This window comes from Lissotriton vulgaris, chromosome 8 (assembly GCF_964263255.1).
Source record: "Lissotriton vulgaris chromosome 8, aLisVul1.2, whole genome shotgun sequence".
Taxonomy (NCBI): domain Eukaryota; kingdom Metazoa; phylum Chordata; class Amphibia; order Caudata; family Salamandridae; genus Lissotriton; species Lissotriton vulgaris.
The window spans coordinates 8,134,865-8,152,595 of NC_141696.1; the positions used below are offsets into that span (position 1 = coordinate 8,134,865).

At 54.2% G+C, this 17,731-nt stretch overlaps 1 protein-coding gene across 1 annotated transcript in view; it reads left to right on the forward strand.

Annotated features, from left to right (window-relative positions):
• Nucleotides 1-17,731, forward strand: part of LOC147693216 (NACHT, LRR and PYD domains-containing protein 3-like) — a 566,590-nt gene that overhangs the window by 144,652 nt on the left and 404,207 nt on the right. Inside the window, exon 2 of the mRNA XM_086933610.1 lies at nucleotides 7,738-7,908. Coding sequence (XP_086789736.1) covers nucleotides 7,738-7,908 — 171 coding nt within the window. The remainder of the gene's footprint in view (nucleotides 1-7,737; nucleotides 7,909-17,731) is intronic.

Genomic DNA, 17,731 nt, shown 5'->3' on the forward strand with positions numbered 1-17,731 from the left:
GCTGAACTCAAGGCTGCATCAGCCCCTCCCTGAGCTCTCACAGACTAAGGGTAGAACCTGCAGCAGCCCCTCCCTAGCTCTCACAGACTGTGGGCAGCCCTGCAGCAGCCCCCCCTGAGCTCTCACAGACTGAGGGTAGACCCTGCAGTAGCCCCCCCTGAGCTCGCACAGACAGAGGGCAGACCCTGCAGCAGCCCCTCCCTGTGTCTTAATTTAGCAGCGATTAGATTAAGCATTAGCAGAAGACATCCTGTATTTAGAGACTATCTTGTCTTTTTATGGAATCCATTTGGTATTTGGCAGCCATTTTAGATGGCCATGTGCTCACCATGTACTCAGTCCTATCTTGCTGTTCCCTGCTCGGTATATTTAGCCTTTTCCTCCTACTTTGCACATGCTCAGTTGTGCTTGCAGCTGCTAATATTCTGTAACTGTCAGGATGTGCTTGCTAGCATTGGCAAAACTGTTAGCTCCTCCTACTTGTCGACTGTGCATTTTCTGTATGACCATCTATGTGTGTAACTCTTCTGCCCGTTTTTAGACCCTGTGAGGGTATATAAGAGATACTGTGGCCTTCAGTCCTCAGACCACCTCATACAGAGTGCTGCAGCTTCTGTGTGACATGGCGTCACTTGTTGTAATTGAATAAATATGTTTCTCTTACTACAGATTTTGTGCGAACTTTTTCATGCTGCTTTAAAGGATCAGGTGTTAGTGCAAACCCCTGAGATGGGATTTTTGATTTCCCTCACCTGCGCTCTCACAGACTAAGGGTAGAGCCTGCAGCAGCCCCTCCCTAGCTCTCACAGACTGTGGGCAGCCCTGCAGCAGCCCCCCCTGAGCTCTCACAGACTGAGGGTAGACCCTGCAGCAGCCCCTCCCTGCGCTCTCACAGACTAAGGGTAGAACCTGCAGCAGCCCCTCCCTAGCTCTCACAGACTGTGGGCAGCCCTGCAGCAGCCCCCCCTGAGCTATCACAGACTGAGGGTAGACCCTGCAGTAGCCCCCCCTGAGCTCACACAGACAGAGGGGAGACCCATTGACATTCCGATTGAGGCCGATTATCCCCTTTCGAATGACAATGCGCCACCCTCTGCCTTTAGCATATCAAGTGCCAGTGAGATCGGAGTTGGTGATTAAAAAGGAGCTTTCCCCAGACAGAGTACTGTGGTGAACTTGACACCTTCTGTAATTTGTCAATGTTGTTGAGGGAGTGAACTGGCAGGAGCAGTGACCGGACAGAAGAGGTGACAGGAAAGGAGTGGTACTGGGGCATGAGAGGTGACCGGGCAGGAGAAGTAGCGGGCAGGAGAAGTGACAGGGCAGGAGAAGTGACAGGCAGGAGAAATGACAGGCAGGAGAGTTGACGTGTAAGGAGCAGTGACGGGACAGGAGAGGTGACAGGAAAGGAGAGGAGACGGGGCAGGAGAAGTGATGGGGTAGGAGAAGTGAAGGGGCAGGAGCGGTAACCGGCAGGAGGAGTGAACAGATAGGGGAAGTGAACTGATAAGATCAGTGAACGGGGTAGGAGAAGTGATGGGACAGGAGAAGTGATGGGGCTGGAGAGGTGATCGGACAGGAGTGCTGACCGGACAGGAGCAGTGAACGGGCAGGAGCAGTGAATGGGCATGAGCGGTGACGGGGTAGGAAAAGTGACGGGATAGGAAATGTGACGAGGCAGGAAAAGTGACGGGCCAGGAGCAGTGTTACACCTGGCACCTTGGCGTGAGTCTCCCTTCCACTTTTTGCTGATGTGCCTCATGTGTTTTGCTGGTGTTAGCTGCTCAGGGCACTGTGCCACTGCCAATCAGTGCCACAGTGCAAGTGCTCCCTATGAAAAATATATATGTGATTGGTTTCCATGATTGACTTATTTGGTTTACTCTTAGTCCCCAGTAAAATGCACCAGGAGTGCCAGGGCTTGTAAATCCAAATGCTGCTAGCGGGCTTGCAGCACTGGTTGTGCCACCCACAGAAGCAGCCTTGTAAAATGTGTCTAGGGTCTGCCATTGCAGAACCTGCGTGCATTCTGGTACTGTCATGCTGGCTGGGCAAGTGCATCCACTTGCCAGACCCTAAAACTCCCCTTTACTTCATGTGAGTCACCCCTATGGTAGGCCCCAGGGCAGGGTGCATTGTAAGCATAAGGTAGGACAAGCCCTAATGTGTGTGGCATGTCCTAATAGTGAATTACAGCCATTTTCGTTTTTCACTATTGGAAAGCTACCTGTTCTCATAGGCCAGAATGGCCTGCTGGAATTGTTACACTCTATAATCCCAGCAGGATCAGGAAACATGGTAGAAAGTCAAGTTTAGTATGCCTGAACTCAGAATAATAAAATACATCTTTTAGTGAAGGTTATTTTACTATCCTGTGTTTGCAAACACCACTTTTAGAAAGTTGGTGTTTGCTTGCCTAACCATTTCAGCACGCCTCTGCTTTGATGTGTATCTGCTGTCTGGTTTCTGTGTGTGACAGGGCTGGGGAATTCCAGGAGACAGTCTGGGCTGCCAGGTGGTGAATAGAGAGATTACACCAGGATGGGTGGGAGGAGTGCCCCTTGACTCTGAATAGGGCTGTGCTCTGCCACCTCAATGCTGGCTCCACCTCCTGTGGAGCGTCTGATGTCTCTGCCCTGCACACAGAAAGAAGAAGCCAGAGTCTCCAAAACAAAGTGCTCCAAAACCGTGTTGAACTAGGCACAGGCCCCCTGGCCTGCAAGAACAAAATAATTGCTGTATAAATGAAGGAGCCCGGCTCCCAAGAAATCAGATCCTGTTTAAGCCAAGAAATACCTCTGCCCGACGAGAAGGACCTGGAAAAGCTGCATGGAGGACTACTGTATCTGACCTGGGAGACTAGCCTGTCGTGGGTGCCTTGCTGCAAGAAGGAGAGGAGAAAGACTGAAGTGACTTTTGATTCAACTTGTGCATTCTGTTACACAATCTTAAAGGGCTTGCGTGTGAGCCTGCCCCCTGAACTGAGCCCCCGGATCATTGGGCTCTAACCCCCTGAAGAAGAAGCTGCTGAGTGTGGTGCCTTTCCCCGCAGCGCTGACAGAGGAAAGCTGAATGCCCCACGAAAATACGTTCCACACTCTAAAGAGCCATGCACCCTTGTCCTGCCGAGCACCGCGACTTCTGCCGGGCCGAGCCGTAGCTCGCATCGTAAGGACCAGCCCCGCTGGCCCAAACACCGTGACTGCTGCCAACCCGAGCTGTAGCTCGCAACGCAAGAGAGGACCCGTCCGGTCCAAGCACCGCGATTATATGGCCCGAGCCATAGCTCGCACCGCAAAGACGGACTTCGCCTTGTGTTCACTTTCCCCAGTGCCACGTCCTGCTGAAAGCGCCCCGCTGCTGTTTGTGAACAGCTGCGGCGCGTAGTGCGGCTGGGTACGTCTCGTACCTTTGGATCGTACCGCCGCTTCGCACCGCACTCAGGCGCTTCCCCTCTCCAGGGTCAATGCGTACGCTGTAAAGAAGAGCCTGTCCTCACAACAAATCGCCCCCTCCACGTACGGGACTATCGAGCCTTCGAGCCGTAGCTCACACCACCCGAGGAGAGCACCGCGACGTGGGACGTCTGGATGGACACCGCATCGTCCGCCTCAAACTCTTTAAAAACTAAGGTACTGTGTATGCTTCGTACTGTGCGCTGCGTCTCGGACTGAAGTATCTGTGAGGCGCCTGAGACTCTGACAAGCATATCTTTTCGACCCGCACGAGTCGCACAAGAGCCCTACGACTCGCACAGCCTTTTAAACAAGCATTGCTGAAGAACTGATTACTACTAGCTATGATTGTGGAACTATTTTAAATGTTATTGAGACTTTTGGTAAACCTGATATAAAGAAGAGTATATTTTTACATAAAGCAAGACTTGTGTTCATTTGTAGTGTATCAGCTGATTACTGTATATTGTTACAAATGCTTAAGCCATAACGCTCTGGGGATTAGCCTTGTCTGCTCGTGCCACGCCGCCTAGAGGGTGAACTGGGGTTATTTTCAAGAGTAAGTCCCTTGCCCTGACTAGAGGAGAGGGTCCCTGCTTTTCACAAGTCCACACCTGTGCCAACCAGAGACCCCCAAGTCTAACAAGCAGTGACAGGGCAGGAGAGGCAACAGGAAAGGAGAGGTTACTGGGCAGGAGAGGTAACTGTGCAGAAGAGGTGACTTGGCAGGAGAGGTGACTGGGCAGTAGAGGTGACTGGGCAGGAGAAGTGACGGGGCAGGAGAAGTGACGGGCAGGAGAGGTGACGGGGCAGGAGAGATGACGGGGCAGGGGAGGTGACGGGCAGGAGAGGTGACGGGGCAGGAGAGGTGACGGGGCATGAGCTAGAGCTGTAACCGGTCGGGAGCGGTGAAAGGACAGGAGCGGTGAAAGGACAGGAGCGGTGAACGGGACAAGAGCAGTGAGCAGGGCAGGAGCAGTGAACGGGGCAGGAGCAGTGAATGGGGCAAGAGCATTGACGGGGCAGGAGAAGTGATAGGGCAGGAGAGGCGCCAGGGCAGGAAAGGTGATGTGGAAGGAGAGGCAACAGGGCAGGAGAGGTGACAGGGCACAAGAAGTGACGGGCAGGTGACATGACAAGCAGGTGATGTGATGGGCAGGAGAGGTGATGGGCAGGAGAGGTGACGGGGCAGGAGAGGTGACGGAGCAGGAGAAGTGATGAATCAGTAGAAGTAATGGGGCAGGAGTGGTGATTAGGCATGAGCAGGAGTGGTAACCGGGCAGGAGCAGTGAACAGGGCAGGAGCAGTGAACGGGGCAGGAGCAGTGAATGGGGCAGGAGTAGTGAATGGAGCAGGAGCAGCAACGGTGCAGAAGTGACAGTGCAGGAAAAGTGACAGGACAGGAGAAGTGACGGGACAGGAGAAGTGACAGGACAGGAGAAGTGACGGGACAGGAGAAGTGACTGGGAAGGAGAAGTGACGGGGAAGGAGAAGTGACAGGGAAGGAGAGGCAACAGGGCAGGAGAGGTGATGGGGCAGGAGAAGCGACCAGGCAGGAGAAGTGACAGGCAGGAGAAAAGACCGGGCAGAAGAAGTGGACGGGCAGGTGACGTGACGGGCAGGTGACATGACGGGCAGGTGACATGATGGGCAGGTGACGTGACAGGGCAGGAGAGGAAATGTGACCGGGCAGGAGAAGTGATGGACAGGTGACGTGATGGGGCCGGAGAGGTGACGGGCAGGAGAGGGGATGGGGCAGGAGAGGTGACGGGGCAGGAGAGGTGACGGGGCATGAGCTAGAGCTGTAACCGGTCGGGAGCGGTGAAAGGACAGGAGCGGTGAAAGGACAGGAGCGGTGAACGGGACAAGAGCAGTGAGCAGGGCAGGAGCAGTGAACGGGGCAGGAGCAGTGAATGGGGCAAGAGCATTGACGGGGCAGGAGAAGTGATAGGGCAGGAGAGGCGCCAGGGCAGGAAAGGTGATGTGGAAGGAGAGGCAACAGGGCAGGAGAGGTGACAGGGCACAAGAAGTGACGGGCAGGTGACATGACAAGCAGGTGATGTGATGGGCAGGAGAGGTGATGGGCAGGAGAGGTGACGGGGCAGGAGAGGTGACGGAGCAGGAGAAGTGATGAATCAGTAGAAGTAATGGGGCAGGAGTGGTGATTAGGCATGAGCAGGAGTGGTAACCGGGCAGGAGCAGTGAACAGGGCAGGAGCAGTGAACGGGGCAGGAGCAGTGAAGGGGGCAGGAGTAGTGAATGGAGCAGGAGCAGCAACGGTGCAGAAGTGACAGTGCAGGAAAAGTGACAGGACAGGAGAAGTGACGGGACAGGAGAAGTGACAGGACAGGAGAAGTGACGGGACAGGAGAAGTGACTGGGAAGGAGAAGTGACGGGGAAGGAGAAGTGACAGGGAAGGAGAGGCAACAGGGTAGGAGAGGTGATGGGGCAGGAGAAGCGACCAGGCAGGAGAAGTGACAGGCAGGAGAAAAGACCGGGCAGAAGAAGTGGACGGGCAGGTGACGTGACGGGCAGGTGACATGACGGGCAGGTGACATGATGGGCAGGTGACGTGACAGGGCAGGAGAGGAAATGTGACCGGGCAGGAGAAGTGATGGACAGGTGACGTGATGGGGCCGGAGAGGTGACAGGGCAGGAGAGGGGATGGGGCAGGAGAGGTGATGGGGCAGGAGAGGTGATGGGCAGGAGAGGTGATGTGGCAGGAGAGGTGAGGGGGTAGGAGAAATGACGTAGCAGGAGAAGTGATGGGGCAGGAGCTGTGATTAGGCATAAGCAAGAGCGGTAACCGGGCAGGAGCGGTGAACTGACAGGAGCAGTGAACGGGGCAGGAGTAGTGAATGAGGCAGGAGTAGTGAATGGGGCAGGAGTAGTGAATGGGGCATGAGAAGTGAATGGGGCAGAAGGGGTGGGGCAGGAGCAGTGAACGGGGCAGAAGTGACGGGGCAGGAGAAGCGACAGGGTGGGAGAGGCGACAGGGCAGGGGAGGTGCCAGGGCAGGAGAGTTGACCAGGAAGGTGAGGTAACCAGGAAGGAGAGGTGACTGGGCAGGAGAAGTGATGGGCAGGAGAAGTGATGGGGCCAAATAGGTTATGGGGTAGGAGAGGTGACAGGGCAGGAGAGGTGACGGTGCAGAAGCAGTGATTTGGCATGAGCAGGAGCAGTGACCGGGCAGGAGCGGGGAATGGACAGGAGTGGTGAATGGACAGGAGCGGTGAACAGGGCAGGAGCGGTGGGCAGGGTAGGAGCGGTGAACAGGGCAGGAGCAGTGAACAGGGCAGGAGCAGTGAACAGGGCAGGAGCAGTGAACAGGGCAGGAGAAGTGACGGGCCAGGAGAAGTGACAGGCCAGAAGAAGGGAGGGGGCAGGGGAATTGACGAAGCAGGAGTGTTGATCGAGCATGAGCAGGAGTACTGACTGGACAGGAGCAGTGAAAGGGCAGGAGCAGGCGTTTCCCAGGACAACTTGAAGGGTAGGGGGCCAGTTTAGTTCGGGGGGACCAGTTTTGTACAAGTGCAGGAGTTTTAAAAACACTGCAAAGTTCTTTGCATATTCAGCAGGTTTCGGTCAACAATACAAGTGCCAAGTTAACTTTGGTGATCAGTGTACGGCACACAGGACATGAGGCATCTTTGTAAGTGGGGTCATTAGCAGACCTGTGATCACTCACGGTTCTGCTACCTAACAGGAGTAAAACAGGGCAGGCACATGTATGTCCATGTACCAACGAGAGTGCAGGGGGGGCCGCAGGTGCCCTCTGCAGGGGTCCCTCACAGTCTCTGCCAGACCCTTCTTTCCCAACTCCACAACACACTCCTTTACAGTGTCGACCCCCGATAGGACTAGGAAAGGAAGGATCTCTAGGTGGGCGGAACCAAAATGTGAATGACATTTTAAGAGACCAATGGATGAAGACCCCTTCCCAAACCTGCTCTATGTATGGATAACAACCTGTGTATTAATAGACAGGCCGCTGAAGGAACTGCTACAGTTATCTGTGGACTATTCACACCACAGCAGAGGGTCTCCAGCATTAAACATGCATTATTATATTTATAAATATGTCCATTTAGCTCCGCCTCTGCTAGTCTGAGAAATCCTCTCATGAGATTCCTATTTAAACAGGGCGTTGTTGGATTTTTGACCTGGGTATGTGTCACTAGAGGGAATAAGTCAAGGACAGAAGAGAAATAAAGATAAAACTAACTTTTACATCCCTTCTGTTCTCTGCCTTATTCCTCTCCATATCTCTTCTGTCCTGCAGGTTGATTGGCTGCTCCCTCACCCCTTCATGCTGTGAAGACCTCGCCTCTGTCCTGGAAATGAACACATCTCTCACAGAGCTCGACATGTGTGAAAATAATCTGGGAGACACTGGAGCGAAGAAGTTGTGTGAAGGCCTAAAACATCCTGGCTGCAAACTACAGACACTCAGGTACAGAGCTGTCTGTTTCTTAAGACATTATAAATTACTGTATTTTTTCTGTTTGTTTTGAGAAGGGTACAGCCTTTCTCGTGCACGAGTGATGCTTATGAAGTGCGAGTGCCAGAGTCCAAGGGCCATATGTATCAAAAACGATCTTTGCGATTCTCAAATTGCGATTATTAGCAAATCACAATTAGAGAATTGCAAAATGCAATGTAGATAGGATTTGCTAAATATTTTGCAAATCCTACATATTCCTTATTGTGAATCTCAAATTGAGATTCCCAATTAAGGACTACCTTCTTATTCATTCCTATGGGCTAGGAGGCCCATAGGAATGAATGGGAAGACAATCTCAATTTGCGATTCTTAATTAGAGAATCGCAAATTGAGAATGCAATTTCAAGGTTGCAAGGGTGCCAAAAGAACACCCTGTTTCACCCCTGAAATGTGCATGTGTGAAAATGTGGCGCACATGCATGTCCTGAGGGCATGTGTGTGCCACCTTGCACTTTGAAAAAAGAAAAAAAGTGCTTTTGTAAAGGAAATCGCAAATTACCACAACTTAAAGTTGGTGGTAATTTGCGATTCCTTAAGACAATATCACATTTTGCGATGCCTACTAGCACAGCATTTAGGGAATCGCAAATTGCGATTCTCTAAATGCTTGCGCACAATAAGGAATCATACGTTTTGCGATTCCTTATTTTGCGAGTAGGTATTTGCCTACCTACATAGCACAAAGCTAAATTGCGATCGCAAACGCAAAAATTCTGCGTGTTTCTGAGGTTGCGATCGCATTTCAGCTTCATACATATGGCCCAAATCCGGAGTCATGATCCACGTCCCTCTGATGGAGTTGAATGGAGCGTTCTAAACACTGTTTCTCAAGTACTTGGGGTAAAATGTGATAGGCCTTAACAAGAGATCGGATCCGCACCTAACTCAATCACATCTATAGATTAATGTATCTTAATGCCCCGTGATTGAAACAAATGCCTTTGAGTAAGAGGTCTTTACCAAGAGAGTCCTGAAGTGACTGCTCCAGTTATTGTGTTGAGATATCAAATTCGAAGTGAGATCGAGATTCAGAATCAAAGACCTGAGCAAGATGGAAAGTGAAAACTCAACATAAAGGCAGAAGATAGTGACACGGTAGGAGGGGGGTGTTGGTGCTGCAGTACTTTGGCGAGCCCTACATGTAAATTCACTGCCTCCCTGACTCCCAGGTGTGCTTGTGGCCCGGGGAGGTGTACCCGCAGGCCCCCTGTACTTTACCTGTCTTTTCTCTGTACCTCACAGCCAAACACCAAACTTCAGAATAAAAACCCAAACACACCAGGCTGCCTATTGAGGGGTTACACGAGGGCCTTTGAGGCTCTGAGGAGACGGTAGCAGTCCATGAGGCACAGTTAAAAACCTACAGACAAGGAATCCAACACCAGCCCTGCTCCAACCCCCCAAGAGGCAGCGCCTGCACCTGCAGATGATAAAGCCCCTCAGTAAGACCAAGGGAAGGGAGTCTGCAAACACCTTTACATCTCGCTATAGCTTCACAGACCCCTTCTCTGACACTATTTGAAGGAGGGTTCAGCAGAGAGAGCTGAGAGGCAGAGCGTTAAGGTAGGACTCATCTCTCACCGTTGGTACCTATGGGCCCACAGTGCAGTATTATCTCTTACCATTGCTGCACAGCACCCACAGTGTGGTGCTACCTCTTACCGATGCTGCTCAGAATCCACAGTACGGTGCTACCTCTTACCGATGCTGCGCAGAATCCACAGCACGGTGATACCTCTTACCAATGCTGCACAGCACCCACAGTGCAGTGCTACCTCTTACCGATGCTGCACAGCATCCACCGTGCGGTGCTACCTCTTACCGATGCTATGCAGCACCCACAGTGCGGTGCTGCCTCTTACCGATGCTGCACATTATCCACAGTGCGGTGCTACCTCTTATCGATGCTGCACAGCACCCACAGTGTGGTGCTACCTCTTACCGATGCTGCTCAGAATCCACAGTACGGTGCTACCTCTTACCGATGCTGCGCAGAATCCACAGTACGGTGATACCTCTTACCAATGCTGCACAGCACCCACAGTGCAGTGCTACCTCTTACCGATGCTGCACAGCATCCACCGTGCGGTGCTACCTCTTACCAATGCTGCACAGCATCCACCGTGCGGTGCTACCTCTTACCGATGCTGAAGAAGGCTGAAATGCCAGAAACCGGTCCCCGGTAGCTTGTCTCCTTTCTGGTGAAGAATTGGCTTGGTAGTTTAGTCTGCCCTGTTCCCATGATGCACTGGGCCAGGGACAGACTGATTTGCATATAGCCAGGTTCTAAGCTGGGATGGGGCAGTGAGCTAAATAACGGTGATGGATCAAGCCCTGATCTTTGGACTGGGTAAGAGTGGTCTGTTTAACTCAGACACTCTGTTCATCACCACCCCCTTTTCTGAATCGTTTTTGGCCACTATAGGTGTGGCAGGGTATACTCAGACATGAGTCCCTTTCTCACTGCTCCATCAGGATTCAAGCAAGCCGGGCCGAAGAAGGCTGAAATGCCAGAAACCGGTCCCTGGTAGCTTGTCTCCTTTCTGGTGAAGAATTGGCTTGGTAGTTTAGTCTGCCCTGTTCCCATGATGCACTGGGCCAGGGACAGACTGATTTGCATATAGCCAGGTTCTGAGCTGGGATGGTGCAGTGAGATAAATAACGGTGATGGATCAAGCCCTGATCTTTGGACTGGGTAAGAGTGGTCTGCTTAATTTGGACACTCTGTTCATCACCACCCCCTTTTCTGAATCGTTTTTGGCCACTATAGGTGTGGCAGGGTATACTCAGACATGAGTCCCTTTCTCACTGCACCATCAGGATTCAAGCAAGCCGGGCCGAAGAAGGCTGAAATGCCAGAAACCGGTCCCCGGTAGCTTGTCTCCTTTCTGGTGAAGAATTGGCTTGGTAGTTTAGTCTGCCCTGTTCCCATGATGCACTGGGCCAGGGACAGACTGATTTGCATATAGCCAGGTTCTGAGCTGGGATGGGGCAGTGAGATAAATAACGGTGATGGATCAAGCCCTGATCTTTGGACTGGGTAAGAGTGGTCTGTTTAACTCAGACACTCTGTTCATCACCACCCCCTTTTCTGAATCGTTTTTGGCCACTATAGGTGTGGCAGGGTATACTCAGACATGAGTCCCTTTCTCACTGCACCATCAGGATTCAAGCAAGCCGGGCCGAAGAAGGCTGAAATGCCAGAAACCGGTCCCCGGTAGCTTGTCTCCTTTCTGGTGAAGAATTGGCTTGGTAGTTTAGTCTGTCCTGTTCCCATGATGCACTGGGCCAGGGACAGACTGATTTGCATATAGCCAGGTTCTGAGCTGGGATGGGGCAGTGAGATAAATAACGGTGATGGATCAAGCCCTGATCTTTGGACTGGGTAAGAGTGGTCTGTTTAACTCAGACACTCTGTTCATCACCACCCCCTTTTTGTAAATCGTTTTTGGCCACTATAGGTGTGGCAGGGTATACTCAGACATGAGTCCCTTTCTCACTGCTCCATCAGGATTCAAGCAAGCCGGGCCGAAGAAGGCTGAAATGCCAGAAACCGGTCCCCGGTAGCTTGTCTCCTTTCTGGTGAAGAATTGGCTTGGTAGTTTAGTCTGCCCTGTTCCCATGATGCACTGGGCCAGGGACAGACTGATTTGCATATAGCCAGGTTCTGAGCTGGGATGGGGCAGTGAGATAAATAACGGTGATGGATCAAACCCTGATCTTTGGACTGGGTAAGAGTGGTCTGTTTAACTCAGACACTCTGTTCATCACCACCCCCTTTTCTGAATCGTTTTTGGCCACTATAGGTGTGGCAGGGTATACTCAGACATGAGTCCCTTTCTCACTGCTCCATCAGGATTCAAGCAAGCCGGGCCGAAGAAGGCTGAAATGCCAGAAACCGGTCCCCGGTAGCTTGTCTCCTTTCTGGTGAAGAATTGGCTTGGTAGTTTAGTCTGCCCTGTTCCCATGATGCACTGGGCCAGGGACAGACTGATTTGCATATAGCCAGGTTCTGAGCTGGGATGGGGCAGTGAGATAAATAACGGTGATGGATCTAGCCCTGATCTTTGGACTGGGTAAGAGTGGTCTGCTTAATTCAGACACTCTGTTCATCACCACCCCCTTTTCTGAACCTCTTACCGATGCTGCGCAGAATCCACAGTGTGGTGCTACCTCTTATGAATGCTGCACAGCACCCACAGTGTGGTGCTACCTCTTATGGATGCTGCACAGCTCCCACAGTGCGGTGTCACCTCTTACCAATGCTGCACAGCTCCCACAGTGCGGTGCTACCTCTTACCAATGCTGCACAGCTCCCACAGTGCGGTGCTACCTCTTACCAATGCTGCACAGCACCCACAGTGTGGTGCTACCTCTTATGGATGCTGCACAGCTCCCACAGTGCGGTGCTACCTCTTACCAATGCTGCACAGCTCCCACAGTGCGGTGCTACCTCTTACCAATGCTGCACAGCTCCCACAGTGCGGTGCTACCTCTTACCAATGCTGCACAGCTCCCACAGTGCGGTGCTACCTCTTACCAATGCTGCACAGCTCCCACAGTGAGGTGCTACCTCTTACCAATGCTGCACAGCTCCCACAGTGCGGTGCTACCTCTTACCAATGCTGCACAGCTCCCACAGTGCGGTGCTACCTCTTACCAATGCTGCACAGCTCCCACAGTGCAGTATTATCTCTTACCGATGCTGCACAGCTCCCATAGTGTGGTGCTACCTCTTACTGATGCTGCACAGCTCCCACCGTGCAGTGCTACCTTTTACAGATGGTGCACAGCTCCCACCGTGCAGTGCTACCTTTTACAGATGCTGCAGAGCACCCACAGTGCTGTGCTACCTCTTATGGAAGCTGCACAGCATCCACCGTGCGGTGCTACCTCTTACCAATGCTGCACAGCACCCACAGTGTGGTGCTACCTCTTACTGATGCTGCACAGCTCCCACCGTGCAGTGCTACCTTTTACAGATGGTGCACAGCTCCCACCGTGCAGTGCTACCTTTTACAGATGCTGCACAGCACCCACAGTGCTGTGCTACCTCTTATGGAAGCTGCACAGCATCCACCGTGCGGTGCTACCTCTTACCAATGCTGCACAGCACCCACAGTGTGGTGCTACCTCTTATGGATGCTGCACAGCTCCCACAGTGCGGTGCTACCTCTTACCAATGCTGCACAGCTCCCACAGTGCGGTGCTACCTCTTACCAATGCTGCACAGCTCCCACAGTGCGGTGCTACCTCTTACCAATGCTGCACAGCTCCCACAGTGCGGTGCTACCTCTTACCAATGCTGCACAGCTCCCACAGTGCAGTATTATCTCTTACCGATGCTGCACAGCTCCCATAGTGTGGTGCTACCTCTTACTGATGCTGCACAGCTCCCACCGTGCAGTGCTACCTTTTACAGATGGTGCACAGCTCCCACCGTGCAGTGCTACCTTTTACAGATGCTGCAGAGCACCCACAGTGCTGTGCTACCTCTTATGGAAGCTGCACAGCATCCACCGTGCGGTGCTACCTCTTACAGATGCTGCACAGCTCCCACAGTGCGGTGCTACCTCTTACCAATTTTTTTTGTAAATATCTTTTTATTGCAGCAAAATCAGAGAGGCATACAGTATATTCAATCCATTCCCCTTGGCACTCAATTGAAGCGCCGCTCCCTCACCCCTGTATCACACAGCCATTCAGCTCACACCCCGGAGGTTGAGCGGCAATATCACGGGGGAAAAAGAAACTGCGCTGGAGCATTCTGTATAGGTCTATAGCCACCAGGTGGGTGGGGAATGGCAGAGCTGCTTTTCGGTCCTAGCGCTCCCTCTTCCATGCCCCAAGTCCAGTTGAACCAAGAGTCACTTTTCGCCCTCCTTGAACAAACCCCCTCCCCTCCCCCGCAACACCCTCATCCCCACCTACCCCTCCACCCTCGTCCAGAACCACCCCTAACCGCCCTCCCGCCCCCGCTCAGTCCCCCACCCCCCCAGGCGTGCCAGAGTATCACCTAACCGAGTTCTCAACCCTTCCAACAAGACCAGATCCGAAGCATAGCACCAGGATTTATCAGCAACCATCCGTAAGTCCTCACATTGGAACGCAAAGGTAGGGAAGCAGCAAAGTGGGCCTAAGCCGTCCCCCCATCAGGCGGGCGCTCCGCCGGAGCCGGACTATGCACCGGGGAGTCCTCCTCTTCCATGTCCAGGAGCGTGAGATCTAGGACCAGCCCCTCCCACGCCCTGGCTCTCTCCAGTGCCATGTCATTGTCTATCCTGAGCGCGGCCTGCAGGCGAAGCTCACCCTCACATCTAGCCCATTTATGCAGCTCAGCCTTCCAGCGCTCTACCAGGGGGCCCCTGGACGCCTTCCATTGGGACGTAATGGCCCGCTTCGCCAGGAGGAGCCCCAAGTCCAGAAACTTGCTAGTGACTTTGTTTTTTGATGTGTGTGGGAACCAGTGTAGTATGCAATGCGCCATGGTGAGTTGCAGATCCCTCTCCGTCACCTCCCTCAGAACCTCCACTACTTCCTTCCAAAAGGGCCCCAGCTCAGGACAGGACCAGAACATGAGCTGGAAATCGGCGGGGTCTGCCGGGCAACGCTAGCAGGACGCCGGGTGGGCCGGGAAGTACTTATGCAATTTGTCAGGGGTCAGGTAGGCCCTATGTAGGACATAAAACTGCACCAGCTGGAACCTCGCGTTGCGCGTGCCATTCCGGGCCCCCTCCAGTATGCCATTCCATGCCTCCTCGGGGATCTCAGTCGCCAAATCAGCTTCCCATTTCGCCTTCAAGGCCAGTAGTGGAGCGACGGATTCCGAGACCATGCGTCGAGATAGGCACGTGACAGCCTTGACCGTCCCCGCCATCATCACGACGTACTGGCAGCCCAGGGACAAGGGCGGCTCCGACATGCCCGCCCCCCAGTGTTTGCGGATTGCCGCCGTTAAAGCCGCGTGAAGGAGGAAGTCCCCACCCGCCAGCTCAAAGCGGTCCTGCAGGATGTCGAATGGCAACATCGCCCCGTTTTCGTACAGATCACCCATGGATGACAGCCCCTGCTGATCCCAACCAACCAGTCCGCGCCACGAGCCCCCGTGCGGAAGTGCCTTGCAGAGTCTAAGCGGGATCTCAGGTGCGTACGGAATCGTAATACCGCATCTCCGGCGATACCTGTTCCAGCATTTTCGGGCCGTCGCAAACTCCTGAGTGAGGTGGAAATCCCCCATCGGAAGTCCCAGGACAATTCGGGACAACACCTGGACCGGACCCGCCGGCTCTCCCGATCCGTCCGCCCCTCTCCTGGCCCGCGCTACCCACTGTGTCAGCCATTGCAGCTGCGCCGCCAAGTAGTAGAGCTCGTAGTCCGGCACTGCTAGTCCTCCATCCGCCCGAGGGCGGAGAAGTGTGGCATGGGCCACCCTGCGCCTGCCCGCCCCCCACAGAAAGCCGATGACCATCGATCGCAGCCGTCAAAAGTAGCTCGCCGGGATCCAGATCGGGAGGGTCCCGAAGAAGTAAAGCAGCCGCGGCAGGGTCACCATCTTGAGTAGCGCCACCCTCCCCATGAGTGATAATGGGAGCGTGCCCCAAAAGTCGAAGTTCCCTTTAGTGTGCCTGATTGCCGACCCGATATTCCCCTCAAGGATATCGGCCCTGTCATGGAAGATCGAGGTGCCAAGGTATCGTAGGCTTCTCTCCTCCCAAGTCACGCCCTCCGTAGTTTGCGGGCATGCTCTCCGTGGGCGGGCCGGGAATAGGTGGGACTTCGCCCAGTTCACTCAGAGGCCCGAGATTCTACTCAGCGATTGCAGGAGAGTCTTAGCTCCACGCAGGGAGTCCGCCGAGTCCGCCAGGAACATCAGCAGATCATCTGCGTATAATGCGATGTGGTGTACTTGGCCATAGACGTCCAGGCCCTGATACGCCTGGCCCATCCGGGCTCGCGCTGCAAGGGGTTCGACGGCCAAGGCAAACAGCAAGGGGGAAAGAGGGCATCCCTGACGGGTGCCCCTGCCCACCCTGCACATCTCAGAGATAACCCTCCCTGTTCTGACTCTCGCCGTCGCGTTCTGGTAGAGCAGCCTCGTCCAATCTACGAAGCCTTCGCCAAGGCCCAGCGTTCGTAGAACATGAAAGAGATAAGGCCATTCCAGGCTGTCAAAGGCCTTCTCCATATCGACAGCAAACACCACTGCCTCGTCGCCGTCATAGGTGTCAGCCTCTAGAATATGCAGGAGTCGCCGTAAATTAAGCGCCGTATTGCGGGCCGGGATGAAACCCGACTGGTCCGCATGTACCAGCATGGGCATGTGAGGGAGCAATCGCGTCGCCAAGATCTTGCTCAGAATCTTGTAGTCCAGGTTAAGCATGGACAGTGGGCGGTACGCCGTTCTGTCCCATGGTTGCTTACCCGGCTTTAGTAGGGGGACAATCAGCGCCTCCCTCGTAGTCGCAGGGAGACAGCCCAGCCGCTTCGACACGTTGTACAGCCACGTCAGCCGGGGCGCAAGGAGATCCGCGTAGGTGAGATAGAATTCCGTGGGGAATCCGTCGGTGCCCGGCGTCTTATTCCTCGCCATGCTCTTGATGGCGACCCGCACCTCTCTCTCCTCGATCTTGTCCCCGAGTCGTTTCGCGTCCTCCTCTCCCAGTTCCGGCAGATCAAGACCCTCCATAAAGGTCTGGAATTCCTCCAACGAAGGGAGGACCCTGCTGCGGTAGAGTTCCGTGTAGTAGTCGTAGAACAACGCGTTGATCCCCTGCTGATCAAATCTCGCCGCCCCCGCGTGGTCTCTGAGCTCAAGGATGACCGAGCTCCGACGGGCCGGGTTGGCCAGCCAGGCCAGGAGAGCCCCCGATTTGTCGCGTTCCGAGTGCGCTCGAGTGAGGTAGGCCTTGTAGTCAAAGCACCGGAGGCGCTCCACCGTCGCCGCCACCGTCTCTCGCGCCCCCAGCAGGGCCTCGTGAGTGTCCGGCCGTTCAGGCCTCGCCCTCTCCAGCCTCCGCAGGGTCTCATCCTCTTTCTCAATTTCCTCCAGTAACGTTCTCCGCACCCCCGATGACGTCGCAATGCACTGGCCCCGTAGCACAGATTTGAAGGCGTCCCATTCCGTTGCGGCCGAACCCGCCGTGCCCGCGTTCACCTGGAAATACGCTTCGATGCCCGAGGCAATTGTGGTACGGAAGAGCTGATCGTCTAGTGTCTCAGGGCGGAGTGTCCTAGCCGGAATCCTCGGGCGGATTTGCGACCAGCGCAGCCGCACGAGAAGCGGGTTGTGGTCAGAGATCGAGCGCGTGAGATACTCACTGTGGCACACTTCTGCGTGCACGTCCTGTGACCACAGGAAGGCATCAATGCGGACGTGTAGTTCGTGGAGAGCGGAGAAGAATGAGTAGTCCCTGTCCGATGGGTGGTTAGCCCTCCAGGAGTCGACCAGCCCCCACTGGCGTTGCCAGGCGGAGCGCGCGAGTGCAAGCCTACCAGCTGGTGCATTCGGTAGGGGGGGGTGTGATCTGTCCAGGGCAACGTCGGCCACACTGTTAAAGTCGCCGCCCAGGAGCAAGGGCTCCACTAAGAACTGGGCTAGTTTATTGGACAGTAGTGAGAGGAATGCAGGTTGGTCCACATTCGGGGCGTACAAGCAACCCAGGTTAAGGTCCCTCCCATCCAGCTTGCCTCGCACCATTATGTATCTCCCCTCTGGGTCAATTACCTGTTGTGTACACTGGAAGGGTACCCCCGCCCGTATCCAGATGGCCAC